General features: G+C 37.7%; 1 protein-coding gene and 1 long non-coding RNA gene across 2 annotated transcripts; both read right to left on the bottom strand.

The window, feature by feature from the left end:
• Window positions 1-85: 85 nt before the first annotated feature.
• Window positions 86-16,951, bottom strand: LOC116687250 (uncharacterized). The gene is made up of 3 exons (XR_004331498.1): window positions 16,938-16,951; window positions 13,104-13,107; window positions 86-197 (listed from the first exon to the last, which is right to left on the bottom strand). It is a non-coding gene; the product is annotated as an uncharacterized LOC116687250 (long non-coding RNA).
• On the bottom strand, window positions 662-12,624 carry LOC116687243 (cyclin-dependent kinase 4). Its single transcript, XM_032512443.1, has 8 exons — window positions 12,434-12,624; window positions 6,074-6,308; window positions 5,863-5,998; window positions 5,403-5,570; window positions 3,827-3,936; window positions 2,393-2,443; window positions 2,173-2,308; window positions 662-900 (listed from the first exon to the last, which is right to left on the bottom strand). Exons 2-8 carry the CDS (start codon window positions 6,289-6,291, stop codon window positions 811-813), a joined length of 909 nt encoding a protein of 302 aa, XP_032368334.1. The 5' UTR covers window positions 6,292-6,308; window positions 12,434-12,624; the 3' UTR covers window positions 662-810.
• Window positions 16,952-18,941: the final 1,990 nt, after the last annotated feature.

Here is an 18,941-nt window from a genome sequence, read left to right on the forward strand (position 1 = left end):
TTGTATCTAAATATATATAAGAAAATTTGGCATACTATATTAACAATCATCATCACAATAATAATATACACAAATGAACGTTACATGTGAATAAAACAGTTTTTATTAATTTGTGGTTGCAGTGCTGGTTGATTTCAGATGGTTTTAGCAAACGGACAAAAAATGTTAGACATGAAATGACGTGTACCCCGTCAGTCCTAAGTTTTTAAGGGCAATACCAGTTTTCTTGTCATATGTCTTTTTGCATTTTCCGTCTGCTAATTCAGACTAGTCTCATTTTCTCATGATTTTCATAAAACATATGATGTTATTGTTCCTTTAGTATGATAAATATGAACACAAATACAGTAAAATCCCTAACGACTGGCTGTTCTAACCCTCATGTGTCACCTCTGTCAGACTATGTTCGGCCTGAAACGAGAAAAGACGACATCTCTCCTGTCTTCTGTCAAAACACTGTACAAAAGTAACACAAGCAACATTTCAGAGGAGATGACAGGCGTGTCTGTGTGGACGAGACTGATGAAACATCAAAGAACACTGGTACTGTCCTTGAAGACACAATATGGTAATTAATTGTGATGTTGGAAAGCATGCCAGCGATCCTCAACTTCACTCCTCTTCTTTTTTATACCATTTCTCAGACTACAATCCCAATCCCCGATGTAGGAGTAACAAAAATAATATCCCAAAAGCATAACCATGACGTCTTGAAAGGCAACGCACTGCATGAAATTGAAATCCTTTATGGTTTGGCCAGGTCTAAACGTAGACACTGTTACCTCTCGCTGCGTATTTCACCGCGTCATTTCAAGTCAATGTCTCCTCGTCCTGGAAATATGGGTGTTCTATGGCATTCAGGGCAGATATTCGTTTCAGTGGGTCGAAGGTCAGCATTTTCTGTGGAAGAACAGCAGGATATTAGAGCTGCGTCAGGTCGTGAAGGAACAGTTCGACATTTTGAGGAATACTTTTGTGCACTGTCTTGCAGGGAGTTAGGCGAGAGGGTTGATACCACTCTACCTATTTATTAGATTAGCATAAAGACTGCATACAAGAAAAACAGACAGTCTGGCTCTGTTCAAAGTTAACATATAAAGCTCACTCATTAACACATTATCTCATCTGTGTAATCTATTTAAAATATAAGATAAAAGACAGTACGCCGTTTACGTAGGGTTATGTGCCTGACTGTCATTTCACCAGGACCAGTTGCTAGGCAACGGGCAAGAAGTGTACAAAGTTATTGGTCAAAAAAGGAAAACAAAAAGGTGAGAGGAAAGTCACAAAAAATGAGACTTAAGATTTGCTTTTTCTGGTTATTGTGATTTAGATATTTAAATTTGGTTATTTCAATAAATTCTTGCCCAAAATGTTTCTTAATGTATTTTGCAATTAAACCTTAAAAAGGCAAAATAAAATATACAGTTTACTTTAAAAAAGGTATTGTTAAGTCACTAGTTCAATCCCAGAACAGATACATTTACTGCACATTTCCTTTTTTTAGATATGTTGGTAAAAACAATACTAAATCAATTAGAAAAGTTTTACTAGCACTTTAAATTATAATGCAGAAAGAATAGTTTTATTTAAACAGGACTGCTGTAACTCGTCAGACTGGGTGAGCCCCGCCCACTCTGCGGGCGATTTGATTTGGCCCTGCAGCTCGGTCTGGAAACCTGCATCTTTAATCCTCCTGCTTCAGTTGACAATTTTGCAGGAACCAATCACAAATTGGCTTATCTACCTGGCACACTACTGGCGGGTTTAACACAAAGCGACCAAGCAGCTTCTTACTTTTTTTTTTTTTTTTGGTTGAAGGATTAACCATTTCCATTTGAACTATGCCCATTGATCACGCCTCTTGTGCAGATAAAATACAGAGCAGACTCCCCAGACCAATGCTCGATCTCAAATCTATCAAGCTTGGCTTGGTCTGGTGATTGCCTGACCATTAAGTTGTGCTCTCCTCTAGTTTAACCAGCTGGAGAAGTAACTAGTCATGAGGATTTTACCAGTGAAGTTATTGTGGCTAATGTAGAACATCAGCAGACTATGAGCAAAGATCATTCTTCTTGAGTTTGAGGTTACTGATCGTGTTGCTGGAAATTAATCACTTACCAGTCAAGATGGACTGACACTTTGAATTTTTAATTCATGGCGAAGTCTTACCAGCAATAGTTGCCCCCCCTGCTCATTTATCTCTGGAACAAAGTCAGTGATTGGGCGAGGTAAGAGAGGGGGGAAGTGTTTTCTTGACAATGTAACATCAGTTGGCCACTCGTCCTCTGGTGGCAAGCCGATAACTCTGAAATGACATCAAATTCCCAATGCATTAGGTATAATATGAAGCATCTGGTAAGGTAAATGGGATGTAAGCTGTGATACTCACTCAAAGATTTTCCCAAGTTGGTCCACTTCTGATTCCCCGCAGAACAAAGGTCTAACAGACAGAAGTAATACTATGTATCATTTAATCATCACCATCGTTATACTGTTCACAAGGCAATTATTTTAAGGCATGAATCTCTTCTCTCTACCAAAGTTGACTGCTGTCTTCATGTAATGTGTGATTTGTACCACTAGATGAAGCTACCATGTGTGTGTGTGTGTGTGTGTGTGTGTGTGTGTGTGTGTGTCAGTGCACTGGTTCTCAGTTGAACTGGGAGAGACTAGTTGCAAACAAGACTGATGAGTGTTAAAAAGCTATAGTTACATTATGACTTTTGCTTGCAGAAACTGTTTGTGGACATGCTACCACCAATGGCGTTTGGATGTGTTGAAGCAGGTTAAAGTCTGTGAGCCGGCAGTGGGTTTGAATCAGCATGCATGATGCTGATGACACTTGCCATGACTGCAAGATGTAAAGTACAACTACGGTATGCGTCAGAGTACATTTATTGTAGAGTTGGTTGGAAGAGGGGCAAGGCTGTAGTAAAACATATGTATGTGCTGAAACATAATGAGGTTGGAAGAAGCACAGCTGTTTTTCACCAATTCACCCCCCGACAGTCTGAGGCTCCAGACCACATTTCCCCGGAGCCACAGATAACCTTGTAATGTGATCCATTTAAAGATCAAAATTGGAAACCTCAGCAAACTCATCAACGCTGCTCTGAAACTGACACACAAACGTATGTTAAGTTTGAGCTCAAATCTGAATGCACATAACCAGGTAATGAGTGTATCTCAATGTAGCTAACGGCAACTCTATCCTACTTATATTTTATCTGCAGTATCCTTTCTGGATTAGGAAAAAAAAACATTGCCAGTGAAAATAATCCATGCAGCAAAATGTTTTTAAAGTACATTAGTAGTATTTACCTACAGTATATAAAATGAAAATGTTTGTAGGAGACATGGATTCAAACTCTTAGCTAGCCTGTGGTGTTATACGACAAACTTTAAGCAAAAACCTCCACCTTGCAAAGGTACCTTCAGGATATTAAATCGCATCTCTGCTACTTTGTAAGTTAATCAGATCAATACCATAATTTGTTGCTTTGTGTTCAATGTTTTTGATATTCTGATTGTACAGCACTTTCCTCAACTGTTTTTAAATGTGCTCTAAATACATTTGATTGGATGGATAGAATAATCAAACACACTGTTTCTTTGCACAGGCATTTGGATCATAAAAATCAATCTAATTTAAAAACAACAAAAAAAAAACGTTACGTAATGTTCGGACAAAGACTGGCTATATATAACAAAAAATCAATCTAATCTAAAAAGACTGGCCAAAGACTGGCCAGTCTTTTTAGATTAGATTGATTTTTTGTTATATATAGCCAGTCTTTGTCCGAACATTATTCTGCTGACTCACTTGCGTCTGAACATCTCAGCAAAGATGCAGCCGGTGCTCCAGATGTCCACGGGTGTGGCGTAGCTGGACTGCAGCAGAACCTCGGGGGGTCGGTACCACAGTGTCACCACCTGGCAGACACAAACAGGGAGTCCATTGAATGTATATTGTTGCATGTTTTAGCTTGTTTACAACACTGTGTTTATGTTGACCCTTTCCCAAAGCTTACCATACATTTTAGGCTTCCTTGCCTTCCAGGTGGACATTTTTTAAATTCATTTTACCTCAGTATGAATATCAAGTAACAAGCTATAGGCCTACTTTGTTTGTGGTGATAAGTAGCTAACGTTAGCATGCTGACAGGCTAAAACCAAGCAGAAGTTAGCAGTATACTACTGACTGTGGACTCTTATTTTCATTTAAACTGTTACTTAAATATGAAGAATAGGTAGCGCAACCCAAGATTTGAAGTTAGCAACTGAAATAAATGTGTTCACTTTATGCTACTTTGTCATTAAATTTAATTTAAAAAGAGAAATAATAAGCTAGTATGGGCTTTGCAAAAAGGGTAATGTGCAGTGGTGGAAGCCATTTTCAAATACTTTACTTTGATAAAAGTACTAATACCACAAGTAAAAGCAATAATACCACCAAGTAAAAGTCCTGCATTCAAAACCTCACTTAAGTAAAGTATTGTCCACAAATGCACTTTCAGTATGAACAGTAAAAGTACACGTAGTAAAATGTTCAGTCATTCTTTTTAAACCATTTTACATATGATCATATAAGTCAACTTTTCATGACTTTAGAAAAACAGCCTTGTATTTTTAATTTTGTGAGGATGCATTTTCCAGCTCATCCAAGAGGGTTTTTAAATACTTTACTTAGCTTGTGAAATAGGTGAGTTTTCACAAACCATAACAAGGAACACTTCACCCTTAAGTTCATCACAAACATTCAAAATCAACACACCTGGAGATACATGGTTTTCTCAAGTAAAGAACAAGGTCCTTGAATTTGTACCCAAGTACAGTACTTGAGTAAATGTACTAAGTTACATTCCACAACTGCAAATGTAAAGATGCCAGTGTCTTGTATTCACAAAGGTTAATGTTGTAACCCGTTAGACACTGAATGCACTGTCAAAGAATTTAGTTGCAAAATAATATTAGTATGATAGATTAGTTATCTCAACCAAATTTTCAGTGGCTGAAGATTGAGTATGAACTGACTGGAAACAAGCAGCCGGTTTATAAATTGTATTTAGAGGTTATATCAGAATAGGTTTACATGGTTTAATTTCAAAAAACACCATGTTTTTGTTGTACTGCACATTGCCCAGTTCTTTTGGGGTGGCTTTTTCACTTTGTAAACACCTATAACATGCACAAAAAAAAAAAAATATATATATATATATATATATATATATTATATATATATATATATATATATATATATATATATATATATATATATATATATATCACAATAAATGAAGGGGGAAACTCCAAAAAACACAATATGAGCACAACATTTTTTAAATTATGATATTCTTTGGAAAATTGTATACACATGTATGGTCCAGGTGAGTTCTTACCACAGGAGTGAGGGCCATGTGACAGCTGTAGATCCTGGCCAGTCCAAAGTCAGCCAGCTTCACCTGGCCCTGGCTGGTTACCAGAATATTCTCTGGTTTTAGGTCTCGGTGCATCACGCGGTTAGAGTGAAGGAATGCAAGACCGCACAGCAACTGCCTCATCAGGTCCTGCAAAAGCACACAAAGGAATGTTTCAACAGGAACACAACATTTCAACAGAGGTTAATAATAATAATAATAATAATAATACATTATATCTAACAGTGCCTTTCTAACACTCAAGGACGCTTTACAGACAATAAAAGACAGATACAGGGAACAGAAAAGGGTTACTTGAAAAAAGGGTGATAAGACCCTAATTCATGAAAAACACTCCACCCTTTCCACACAGTTTTCTTCTTTCTAACCTATTTGACAGATTATGCAGTTTAATTGAGAAATTGTTTCAGTTAGTTCTCACTTTAATGCGGTCAGGAGATAATCCTGGAGCTGGGGATCTCTCTAGATACGTCTTGAGGTCTTGGTCCACATGTTCAAAAACCAGAGTGACTTTAGTCTCCTGGTCTGACCTCTGGGTGGCACATACATCCATAAGCCTGTCAAACAGTGACTTCAGTGAAAGGTGTTCAAAGTGAATTGCAGAATTGAATTATTTGAACTTGATGTTTTACCTGACCACGTTGGGGTGGTCAAACTGCTCCAGCCTTTTTAACAGAGCCACCTCTCTGACTGTGGAGACTGGGAGGCCATTTTGGTCGGTCTGGACTCGCACGCTTTTCAGAGCCACAAACTGCCCGCTCTCTGTATCTCGTGCCTTATAAACTGTCCCGTAAGCACCTCCTCCAATCTCTGCCACAGGCTCATACTGGATGCTGGTGCCGTGGGCCATGGCCAAGATCAAACAGACTGAGAAACAAAGTATGACACACAGATCAGATGCAAAAGCAATCCATGCTAGTAATTGTAGTAATGAGATGATGAAAGGCAATCACTTATGTATGTATGTATGTATGTGTATGTATGTATGTATAGAGTTTACACTTTTAAACTTGTATGAACCTAACAAGCATAACATTGGGAAGTTGAGAAGTAAGAAGTAGGGATTTTAAAACATCCCACCAGCCTGGAGCTGTTCCACTGAAAATGAACATTGAAAACCTTATCCTAAAACACATCACTGTATGACAGAAAATAACACACTGTCTTTCATCCCACTGCCCATTTCAACTACAATGACCCTCAACCCAAACCTACCCAGTACACAGACTTTGAATAAGTAGGCTACAGAAAATTAAGTTGTAATAAAAATCTAGTAACTAAAAATGCAATTAAAATAAGGCAAAACTAATAAAGCAAGATACATAACATCTAAAAACCAGTAACAGAGTAAAGCTTTTTTATGTGTATTGTTTTGACATTATTTTTTCTATTTCTAGTGTCTTTATTTTAGTCTGTTTTTCTTTTCTTCAAATGTCTCTTGATGATTTCTAAATGTCAAACTGTACATTCAAACAATGCAGTTTTCTTCTGTGAGGCTATACATAGCACAGTGGTGTTTTGAGCTGAATGCTAACATGCTGATAAAGCATGTACAAATATTTACCACAATCCCCACTTAGTTAAGCTTGTTACCCTACCGACATTTGCTAATGAGCACTAAACACAAAGTACAGCTGATACTGATGTGAGTGTCATAAGTTTTGTAGGCATTTGGTCATAAACCAAAGTATTGTACAAATTCAGTTTTTGACCTGATGCTAGTGCTAGAATAAGTCAGAGGAACACCAAAGTCATTACAATTCATCCTGAGGTGGGACATGAATTTATGAACAGTATGTCATGGCGCTACAACATAACAATAATTCTAAAAAACACATGTCAACTTTTGGCGGTACGAGAGAAAAAGTCCAGGGATCCCTTAAAGTTCTCAGGATAAATCATCTGGGAACCATGAATGTCTGTTAAAAGAATAATAATAATCCAATAGTTATGAGATATTTAAGTCTGGAGTGTTCTGATGGACCAACTGACAGACCGATATTGCCATCAATAGATGCACACCATTCACGTGGCTAATTTCTTTTTTAATAAATACTTAAGTAAACCGGTATAATGAATTAGCTGTACTGGACAAGGAATATACTTCTAATATTTTGGCTGCGATAACTTGGCGGAAACAGAAAGTTTGCAGGATGCGTCAGAGCGAGGAAGAGGAGGAGGAGGAGGAGAGCTTCATTCAGATGATCAATCAAAGCAGCTGGCCTTGTATGGAGCAGTAAACCACTGACCCTTACCAGTGTCCAAGCAGGAGATATGGATGTGGTGCAGTCATGTAAGCTCTTAGTAATATAGTTTATATAACAAACCAAGCTGTTGTAACACTACACTCTACAAAAAGGGGACAAGGGCTGTTTTTCAATTTGTAAAAACAGAGTGCTTCACACTGTCCACCCCAGTGTAGTGGTTAGAGCACTGCTGTATACAAAAGAAGCAGCATCACAGAGGAGCATGCTGTACGGCTCATCAACAACCTGGTGGATGTGCCAAGGAGCCGACTGCCATTCTGGCTCTATGCTGAATGTGTAACATTTGCAAATACACAAATACTGTCAACGCTGATCTAAATTCAGATAAACCTAAAAAACATACACAGTGACACAAAAATCCTGTAATTCAAATAGTCATGAAGCAGTCCTGCTCATGATTTGCAACATTTCCCAACACAACCAGAGATAATTAAATAGATACCTCAGTATAAACGCTTCAAGAGTTTCTCTCAACACATTTCTTCTGTCTTGCAGTATGTATCATATTCCCAACTCTATCATTATCTATATTAATTAAATTAAAAAATTGTTGGCAATGAAACAAGATAAACATTTATACAGACATATTATCACATTACAAAGTTCTTTCAGCAATTTGTATGCAAAAAGTTGCCTCTGAAGACATCCATCAGACACAAAAGTGACACTACCATTCATTTGGAGTCATGTTTCTGTCCATCTGGCAGATACAACTCCAATATTCACTCTCTTTAGTACCATTTTGGTCTCCACTGACAGAGAAATATCTTAAGCTGCTAAATGTTCCACTATGTTCAGCTAAATGCACAGCATTTTATGGGTAGTTGTGCTGGCCTCTATCAAAGTGAATCCTCCAGGTACTTTAATCCAAGGTGCTGACATAATATTAGACATATCCAAAATGGAATGCATTAGTGCTCTTCTACATTTGGGAATAGTTTTATAATCTGCTGTTGACTGAATGGGATGCTAATTTAAAGCAAATACACTTAACGCATGACTTTTGGCTGCCACAGGAAGCACTTTCAACCATTCATCAACAGCTTTCCTGTCCCATTCACTCTCTTTCCTCTGGCCTCTTCACCAACTCCATCTATCAGCATTCAGCACACAACCATCAAGAGAATCATCCCACTCCTTCCTTCCTTTTGTTCAAGCCTCTATCTACAGTTCCACCCATTCTACCTACCTGACATTAACGCCGGTCACCTTCATACCCAGCATATATGTCCTACGCGCTGGTGGCGGTTCTGTTGTCCTCTGCTGCCTTCAGGTCTTTACCAGTACATGTCATGATATTCAGGGTATGTGGTATAAAGTTCAAAAGGTCAATACTCATTCTAAAGATAGAAGAGGATCATCATCATCATCACAACGCAGTCTTGGCTCAAAAACCATTGCTTCCAGGTCCTCTATTGTATAACCTTGTCGATGTCATTTACTGACTGATGTATTGGTGTGGAAGGAACTACTGAATAACTGGGGACTGTTACTTTGTATAACAGATTGCTTCATGAGCCTGGAACGAAAAACCCAGATGAATGCAGAGTCACTGATGAATGTAGCAATACTGTATAAGTCTTCTTTTTGGGCACATTTTTAATATTTTGATGTTTTAATTAATCACATTTACAACCTTTTGGATCAGTATTTAAATCTCACCAGAGCTTCAAGCAACTATTCTACTAACCATTTACAATACATCCCCAACATGCGCATATACCAAGGTGTTCAGTAAAGTGGTATTCTATAGCAACAATACTGTTTAAAATGATCTATAAACACTGGTGAACATGCTGTTAACGGGCATAGAGCTCAAACTCTAGGGATTTGAATATTCAGTTATTATGCCAAACCACAATTGTGGAAGCGGTCAATATAAACTGTTGGTAATAAGAGTATTTCAGTTGAGGTAGAGTGTCTGCGGACATGAATCTGCCAGCATCCCTGTGTATCTGCAAGAAATACAAATTCCTGATGTTAAACTAAACTGAGAAAAAGACTGCAAATACATTTCCATAAAATAAAAGTCACTTGAAGTAGCAATAAAATACTACAAAAGTAACCCAAGAAACATTTTATTGCAACATCGTTGCATGTTTGATTTTCAGACTTTCCCTAAAACCTTCAATTTAGTTTTACTCATAAACATTTGTAGCTGATTCTAAAATTAGCATTAAGTTAAGTTTCCTCTTCACAGCAACATGTATCGGTTTTCTACATATTAACAGACAACCAGTAAACTAGCACTTAACTATTGAGGTTAATTATTAAAGCCTTACATACAGAGAAAGACATGTCTGTCTAATGAGCTTTTGTTACAACACCCCAGGGAACTAAGTTCATGAACCAATACTTTAAATTATTCACATGAACAAAATGTTTTTAATTACCCTTTTAGCACGTTGACACACTACCTTATACACATTTAGCCTTTGATATTAGTTAATAGTAGGCTGCACTAACAACTTGGATTTTTCTAGCTTTAGTAATATACATGAATATAGATATTAGGGGTGGGTGCAATTTATCGCAGACTACTGCAATATGTTTAGAATCACAATCTCGTATCGTGACATAAGTATCGTGATGATAGCGTATCGGGAGGAGTCTGGTGATTCTCACTCCTAATAAATATATAGTTTATGGTTTCAAAATCCTTTCATAATATTTATGTCACAATTTCCAGGCAACTATTAATGAGACCTGGCCAAAAAAACTGAACAAGAAATTGTGAGAAACAAATTAGTATAATGGACAATGTAGTCAGCCTCATGTAAACAACATATTGATCATATATTATGATTTACAGATTGCCACAGATGCTGGATGCCTCATAAAAGTAATTAAGCTGATTTTGCAACTTTCCACTGCATGCAGACTGTGAGGCAACTGCTGTGGGAGGCAGTACTGCCACAGAGAGCCACAAAGACTGAGAAAATTCTTGACAAAGAAGAGCGAGGCCTGGTGAAAAGGGGTGAATTTTCAGGCCTGTTCTGTCAAATGTCAAACTGCAGAAAGTTTTTTTTTTTTTTTAATGCAGAGGTGGAAGAAGTGCTAAGATCTGAAGTGACTATATGTAACTTTTACACGTTTCTGAAACTATAATGTTCCATTTGATGATCATAAGTGCGCTGTAACAGCAAACAAGACTAGTTTTATATGGTTTTTATTAATGCATCTGCTCAGGTTTGATTTTTCCCACAAAGTCCCAAAATGATTTTTAGCAAGTAGACAGCGCTACAGTAAAGACATTCTGGCGGGTCACAGATTTCTTTGTTACACATAGGCCTGTCGCGATAGTCAATAAATCAATTACTCTTAGGAAAGAAACCATGACTGACTGCCTGACTCTCACACAGACAGACACACCTCCTAATTTGTTTAACCAAACTTCAGATAATTCGATTGACAAGTTGATGGAAACTTAGCTTATGTTTACCGTATGCACTAACACTTGAAATGCAATGTTGCATCACTAACGTATTCTTTTATTGTAAAAGACTAACTTTTTTTTGTCTAAGCAAAACATTCTTTGCGACTATATGACCTCACCGTAACACTTACTCAGTCATCTACAGTGGTCAATACAGCACCTGTAAAAAACACAGCAGGTGTGGTAAAAACAAGTAGCTGCTAGAATCAACACAAACTGAAAGTTACATATAGCCACTTTAAAAGAACAAAAGTACTGGCATCAAAATATACTTTAAGTACCAAAAGTAAAAGTACTCATTACGCTGAATTGTTAATTTCAGATTAATAAATGTTATATTATTGGATTATAATTATTGATGCACCACTTAATGTTGAAGCTACATTTAACAATGTATTATTGATCCGCTAGTAGCTGTAGTGAAGTAGAAGTATCAAGTACAAAATGGAAATATTCTAGTAAAGTACATTATGATATTTGGCTAATTATGACCCAAGTATGTACTGAGCCTGACATATTACAGTTAAAAAATACATATGTAAAAACTCTTTGGTTGATTAACTACATAATAGCGTCACTAGAGGCTACTTCTTAACCTGCCTGAGTCTTGTTTATCATCTGGCACTATAGCCCCTGCAGTATCCACACCTTCATTTGACAACAGGGGGAAATAAAACAAAACAGACTGATTTAAAACAATTTCACTGGATTACAGAATTAGCCTGTTGAATGTCCTTCCCCATCTCATACTGACTTATGTTCATGTCAAACCTCCTCTGATCCTACAGGAAGTGGAAAAGCTGTATGCTATGTCTATGGTAGGCTACATGACTTAAAAACATTTCTGGAAGTTTCCCATATGTCGCAACACTGAGGTCTCTAGCAGCTCTATCGATCAGAAGAGCCTGTCAGTTGTGATTATCACGTTAAATTCTCTCCCACCACATGTCATTCATTTAATACCGGACATTGAAGGCCAGTGGGCGTAGGCAGAAACAGGCCAGGACAGACGGAAAGTCTTCTGTCCCGACACGTGGAGCTCCTCCATAGCGCTCCTTTGTTAATTAAACTGGCACAAAAAAGTGAAGCAACAGGCCACACGGACTTTTTTCCTCTTTACCTACATGTGCACTGACGTGGCGGAAAAGACTGTAAAAAGTAGGCTACATACGGCAGAAACGGATCACCGCCAGCAACTTCCCTTTGCACATCTGTGCCACAAAAACTGCCAAAGTGTCACGCACATGAATCACAGTCATTGTAAACGGCAGGTCAAATACTTCACTTACCACCTCTGTATTTTCTGCGGCAGGTAAACTTTGCTTTGGCTTTATGAGGAGGACATGCTCACTAATCTGCCACGTATAACTCCTCCAGAAGCGGGTCAGGAGCGGCAAATCCAGGCGGAGGTTTACAGCTCCGGCAGGGGATCTGATGTGCACAAGCTAATCAACAGATTATGATTTCGGCCCTTCTCTGTTTTTCGTCTTATTCTTCTTCTCTTCTTCTTCTACTACTTCTACTTCTACTATGGGGTGGGTTTTAGGTCAGCCCACATCCAAAAAGTTGCATTGCTGCCACCTCAGGAACTAGCACCTTAGTGCACTATATCCTTCTAAACAGCCCAGTGTCCTTTAAAAAGTATTTTAGAAGTAGGATCAAGCGGGAGGGTAAAAAGTTGTTTTCAGTTTTTTAGAGAATCGTCTTCTAAGCCAATGTCTCGCATTTCTCTGATTAGATCTTGTCTTTGGTGGTCATTTTTTCTCCAAAAAATCAACACATGGCTTGTGTTCATGTTCCTGACATGAACACAAGCCACTCTGGTGTTTTCCTAACATAAATAAAGTGCTATTCAGAAACGTGTGACCAATCCTCAGTCCAGAAATAATATGGATAACCTCCCTTCTTTTACAGACAGTGACGGAATCAATTACCCTACTAGATATGGAGAATAGTTACCTCCCTTTGTCTTATTGTTCCCAGAGCTGTTGCCATTTTAAAATTATTAATAATTATCACACAATACCTTTACCCTCCACCTTGGATAAATCAATGCTGGTCTCTACATTTTTCTTATAAGCAGCTTCCTTTGCCAACCTATCACCTTTACATTTCTCGCAATACCAACATGAGCTGGGACCCATGCAGGTGAAATTTATACCCCTCTCCTTGTCACCTCTTTAATTGTCACAAGAATCTCATATACAAGGTCTTGTCGACTCTTTGATGACCCTTTCCCAATACTATTGATAGCGGACACAGTAACTACATATCAACACTTTATGGTCCAGAATCTGCTCAGTCCATCGCACTGCCATCAGGATTGCATATAACTCCACTGTGAGCACACTTGGAAATTCGAGGTTCTCTTAAGGGCTTGGACATTCCACCACTGAACAACAAAAGCTGCTCCTGCAGCACCTGTTTCTGGATCCTTTGAACCATCATCAAAAATTAATGTGTTCCTGATATCTCTCTATTATATGCCCATGGAATCTGATTCAGGATTATCTGACTTAATCCCAAGTATCTTCAAATCATTCTTCGGGTTTCCAATAGCCACAGAGGAACTGATGGCCACAGTACTCGTGGACAGAAGTTCATGTCACGTATAGACATTTCCTGTGCCACGGTCTCTCCTGTCCCTCCAAAACGTGGAAGTTTTGCCCCCTCTCCCTCCCAGCTTGCTATAATTGCTACCTTAACTGGGTGATGACACCTTTGACCCATCAAATTGATCCAATAATTAGCCTGAAGTTGCTTTCTCCTCAAGCAGAGTGGCATTTCACCTGCTTCTACCTGCAAGGAACAAACTTTCTACCGAACACCTTCTAGATATTTCTTTCCTTATTTTCACCTGAATACTTCTATTATTTAAAAAGTTACCCAGTTAAACATATTTCCCCCAATTCCTAGCATATGCATCTTGATTAAGAGACCCTATACACAAAGCATATTGTATGCTTTTTCCATGTCTAAAAATACTGCCACAACCGTCTCATTCTGAATCTGTGCTTTTCTTATTTCATCCGCTAGACTAATTTCCCTTTCTAAAGCCACTCTGACACCCAGCCATCAACCACCTTTCTTCCATTAAGAGCATTGGCCTTCCATTTACCACCCTTTCCATTAACTTACTTAAGTGAGAGGTTAAAGCTATTGGCCTATAATTTGCCTGATTACTAGCATTTTTTCCCGGTTTTCTTATTGGAATAATAACTGCCTCCTTCCATCCCGCATGAATCTTTCCTTCCCCCCACTTTATTTACCAACTTTATTAAATACATTTAAAATCTTCCGAAGTCCCTTATCACTTAAACGTCTTAACATACCATAACAAACGTCATCTTTACCAGGAGCTGAATTCTTACACTTATCCAATGCATTTCTCAACTCTCTCAGAGTGATAGGAACATATTCATCCTCTAATCAATCTTTCTTTTGAATAACCCCAGCATATTGACTCCTTGTTTCTTCCCTACCCCTTCTTTCTTCTTCTGAGTTCTTTTCAGTCTTCTAAAAGCTCTGTTCCTTTCCCAAACGTCCTCTTCACATTCAACACACTACCATGGAACCGCTTTTCTCCCTAGTTTTCCTGAACTTTTTGACATTGCAGCCATATACTCTGTCGCAACTCACTTTCTTTTAATTCAACATCTTTACATTCTTGGACTGAACTAATATATAAATTGCTTATTTCCATAAATCTCGTCCAGTCTGCCTTTTTGAAAATCCACCTACCGTGACTCTCTTTGGGACACAACCTTACATCAAAGTTCAATTTATATAAAATTGTGTGGTGATCACTTCCAATAGTGCTGTGCACTTCCCACTCACACTTTTGAGCCATTTTACTAGACAAAATTGTTAGGTCTAAGACTGACTCTTTACCAGTTCTAATATCAATCCTAGTCCTTCTACCATCATTCAACCAAACAAAGTTCCTATCATTCATTATCTCCTCAATCACCTGTCCATTGTCATTTCCCCTCCCCACAGCGTATTGTGGGCATTAAAATCTCCACACCATATAACACTATCACTATCCTGGCCTTCTATTTCTTCAAGTTTATTTAATTCTAACTGTTTAAAAGGGTTATAATAATTTACCATTACTATTTTCTTTTTGTCTGCCCATACTTCCACTACCACATATTCTTGTTTCTTCCCTATACCCAACACCATATAGGGTACACCCTTCCTTACAAAGGTGGCACACCCCCCACCACTACCTTGCTCTCTGTAACAACTGATGCCAATATCATTAGATATAACAAAATCCAATCTGGGTTTTAACCACGTTTCCTGACTACACATTACATCAGGTTTTTCACTTACGCTATCTATAAACTGTTTAAAATTGTAACCATTTGCCAACAAGCTCCTTGCATTCCACTGGAAAATGATCATGATCAATAAGATCACCCTTTACCCACTTCCTGACTGGCATGTACAGCCAGACATTTCCTTATTTCTTCCCATTTTAAGTCTAGGATGCCCAAATGCCAAATTGCTACCTTTGCAATAATATGAATCCTTTCAGTTTTAGATTTAACCTCCGCTGTTGCATTAATTACCCCTGCAATAAAGATATCCAAGTCCCTCTTTTCTCCTTCTCCTTCTCTCTTACATATTCTCGTCTCTGTGTCCATGCATTCCCTGTTGTTGTTTCCTGTCTAACATTTCCTACATCAACTCTCTTTGTTTGCTCCACTCTTTTGACTGCCATAAGAAACTTCTGCACAATTACAGCATTTAGGACTTCTCCACATTCCCCATAGTCATGTTTCCACCACATTTAGTACGCCTTTTAGTCCCTTTGCACAACTCCACTACACGCAAAAACTTCTGACACTTGTAACATCTCATTGGCTTATGAGAACTCTGACCGTTACAATTTTCTCAACCCCTTGGTTAAACGCTTGCACTCTGACAGCATCACACTTTTCTTCAAGTTTAACAGCCCTTATCTCATTGCTAAAGGAATCCCATATTTCACTCCTGTGTTCCCGTTCACCACTGTTTACCACTCGTTGAGTCAGTTTCCCAACAGCTTGCCCAAATTTACAGCTCTTCCATCTGCTGTCAGATTTAAGCCATCAGTTAGAATTTTAGCCTCGCCAACTCAACTCTCATCCTGGTCTTCAACCTCCAAACCCTTCCATTCCTCGCACTCTTTCACTTCTAACCGCTTATCATCCTGCGTTCTGCCGTTCCCACGTTCTGCTCATCCTCATCCTACTACACACTATTTCCGGATTGCCTGCCTGATGAGAATACGTGCACTTGTTGTTACCGGACTTACAGGCGCTGCCGACACTCCGCATACTCCTCACTTAGGCTATTGCTTATAACAGTCCCTATGCATTTGTGTAGGCCACTCGTAAGAGCTGCCAGAGTCGAAACACGTTCTTGCTTCCACAGACGTGCGTCGAGACGTACGAGCGCTGCAGCGCACTATTTGGTTTTCACTCTGTTTATTCTGGCCACTAGAGAAGGCTAATAAGAAAATATTACAGAATTACGTGCATTTACGGGAACAAGTAACAAAATACAAAAGGCACAATGATTTCAAAGGCTTCAAGGGATTGTGCTTGTGTGATAAAGCAGACAAAAATAACGTGACCATTTCACCAACTGGCATGAGACCGGGTTGGATAAGTCATCTCACCAAAAAAGGAAATAAAACAATAACATCTCAAATTTAAGAAGTAAGAAAAGAATCAAATATTTTAGCATAACACAGGGAAGAAAATATTTTAAAAAGGAATAACCAATTGATTATATGACAACAATAAAATAAACTCCAGTTGCCAATCACCTGTCAGGAAAAAGAACACTACAATAAACAAAATTCATTTGTCTGGCTGATAAATTAAGCTTTGAGCTCATTTAAAAATGTGTGGAGTTGTTGACAAATATGTGTATATTCGTTTGTATTGTATGCGGTAAAAACTATACAAACATTTCTGTCCATCTGTAAAAAAAGAACAACGCAATTTTGCAATTAGGAAGCACATAATGTAATCTTAAAAACGGCTGTCTTGTTTAAAATAAACAATACAACTGATCTCAGCTGGTTTTCTGTCTATAATGGAGTGCAATGGAAATTTCAAAGTGACCCCAAACTTTTGACCGGTAGTGTATGGTATAACACAAAAATTACGAACTTAATGTCTTATAAGAACAGTTACAGTATATTATTTTGTGTGAAGTATATATGTATATATGTAAATGTATATATATATATATATAATATATATATATTAATATAGATTAATATATATATATATATATATTTATATATATATAATGTGTATATATATATATATATATATAGATATATTATATATATATGTGTATATATTATTATAATTATATATAGATATATATATACTATATATTATATATTAATTATATATATATTTATATATATATATATTATATAATATTATAAAAGACAAAGATCCCTGTGTACAAAGTTACACTCTGGGAACATTACATTGGCCAAGAGATGGTAGGTTCAATGCCACTCCAGTGGAGGACAGACTTTTTGTCGTGCGCTAGTTGTATTTTTTGTTAAATTGTCTGGCTATGAGGCATAACTTATGTACTTTTAGCAAAATGACGTCTCTGTAATTTCTTTTGGCTGGTTGACTGAAAAACTTGAGTTGTGCTTCTTTTTTTGTAGCAGATTTCCTTTGCCAAGCTTGGGATTGAAGGCAGAATATTTGGTTTCTGACCGGGCTGTAGAACAACCTGCAATTTTGTAATGAAATAAATTCTTGACTACTGCAACTGCACTTTTTGGGTTTGCAAACCCATAAGGGTAGGGCACTTTGTGTGCATGACACAAAAATCAATCAATCAATCAAGCAATGATATGGTCTTTATTGTCTTAATCAATGTATTATAATTACTGTTTAATATTTTTGTTTTCATCCTCTTTAATGTGATGATATCTTTAAGAGACGGCATTTCAGCAGCTTATTTAGGACATAAAGCCTCTTGCTCCATGCTTATGTCTACCCTTTGAAAGCCTCAGACCCTCCATTGTCATACAGATGACGACACACCACACGCATGTGTGATCAGTGTGTGATGACTAGCATTGGCTCAAAATGCCCAAATGTCTTCACTAACTCCTTACTACACTGTATATTGAATCTTCTGATTCCAGCTGTCAACTACATCTGCACACTATCTTCCACTTCCACTGCAGAGATACAAGCATTTGTAACCCTCCAGGCTGCACTACTTCAATGAGATTATTTATACCACGTTGATTAATCCATCAACAGACCCACCAAACATACATTTAGCTTGAATTCCTCTCTGTTTACTTAATTTCTATTACTTTGATCACCCCCCTTTGTTGTCTTGTTTGCTCTGTTTTTATAGTAAAGCACTGAAAATGCTATGGATACATATGCTATAAATATTCACTGATGATTTTTTTAATTTCTGGGGAAACTAGTCAAATTAGACATCACACCTTTACTCAAACTGTCAATTTCCTTAAAATGGCAATTGCTCCAATCATTTAACAAACTACTGATACAACTAAGGCTCTTATGATTCTGACTCTGTTAGCTATAATTCACCTCTAGCTCCAGCCCATTGCAGCTCTTTGTCACTTATTCACAACAATGACTTTAATTCTGATCCTGTAAATTTGTTTTGAATAAAGACAGGAACAGGTTAAACACATACATATTGACAACATGCCTGTTCACACCACATTTTTGCTTCATCACATTTTCTGTTTTAGCGTTTTTGAAGCTGAAATCGGCAAAC

This window comes from Etheostoma spectabile, chromosome 4 (assembly GCF_008692095.1).
Source record: "Etheostoma spectabile isolate EspeVRDwgs_2016 chromosome 4, UIUC_Espe_1.0, whole genome shotgun sequence".
NCBI classification, from domain to species: domain Eukaryota; kingdom Metazoa; phylum Chordata; class Actinopteri; order Perciformes; family Percidae; genus Etheostoma; species Etheostoma spectabile.

Excerpts from the sequence above, each read along its gene's own strand:
- LOC116687243 (XM_032512443.1), bottom strand. The coding sequence starts at position 6,291 with ATGGCCCACGGCACCAGCATCCAGTATGAGCCTGTGGCAGAGATTGGA. Across the intron at positions 5,999-6,073 it reads GACCACCCCAACGTGGTCAG|GCTTATGGATGTATGTGCCA; the intron begins GTAAAACATCAA and ends ACTGTTTGACAG. Across the intron at positions 2,444-3,826 it reads GCTGAGATGTTCAGACGCAA|ACCTTTGTTCTGCGGGGAAT; the intron begins GTGAGTCAGCAG and ends TCTGTCTGTTAG.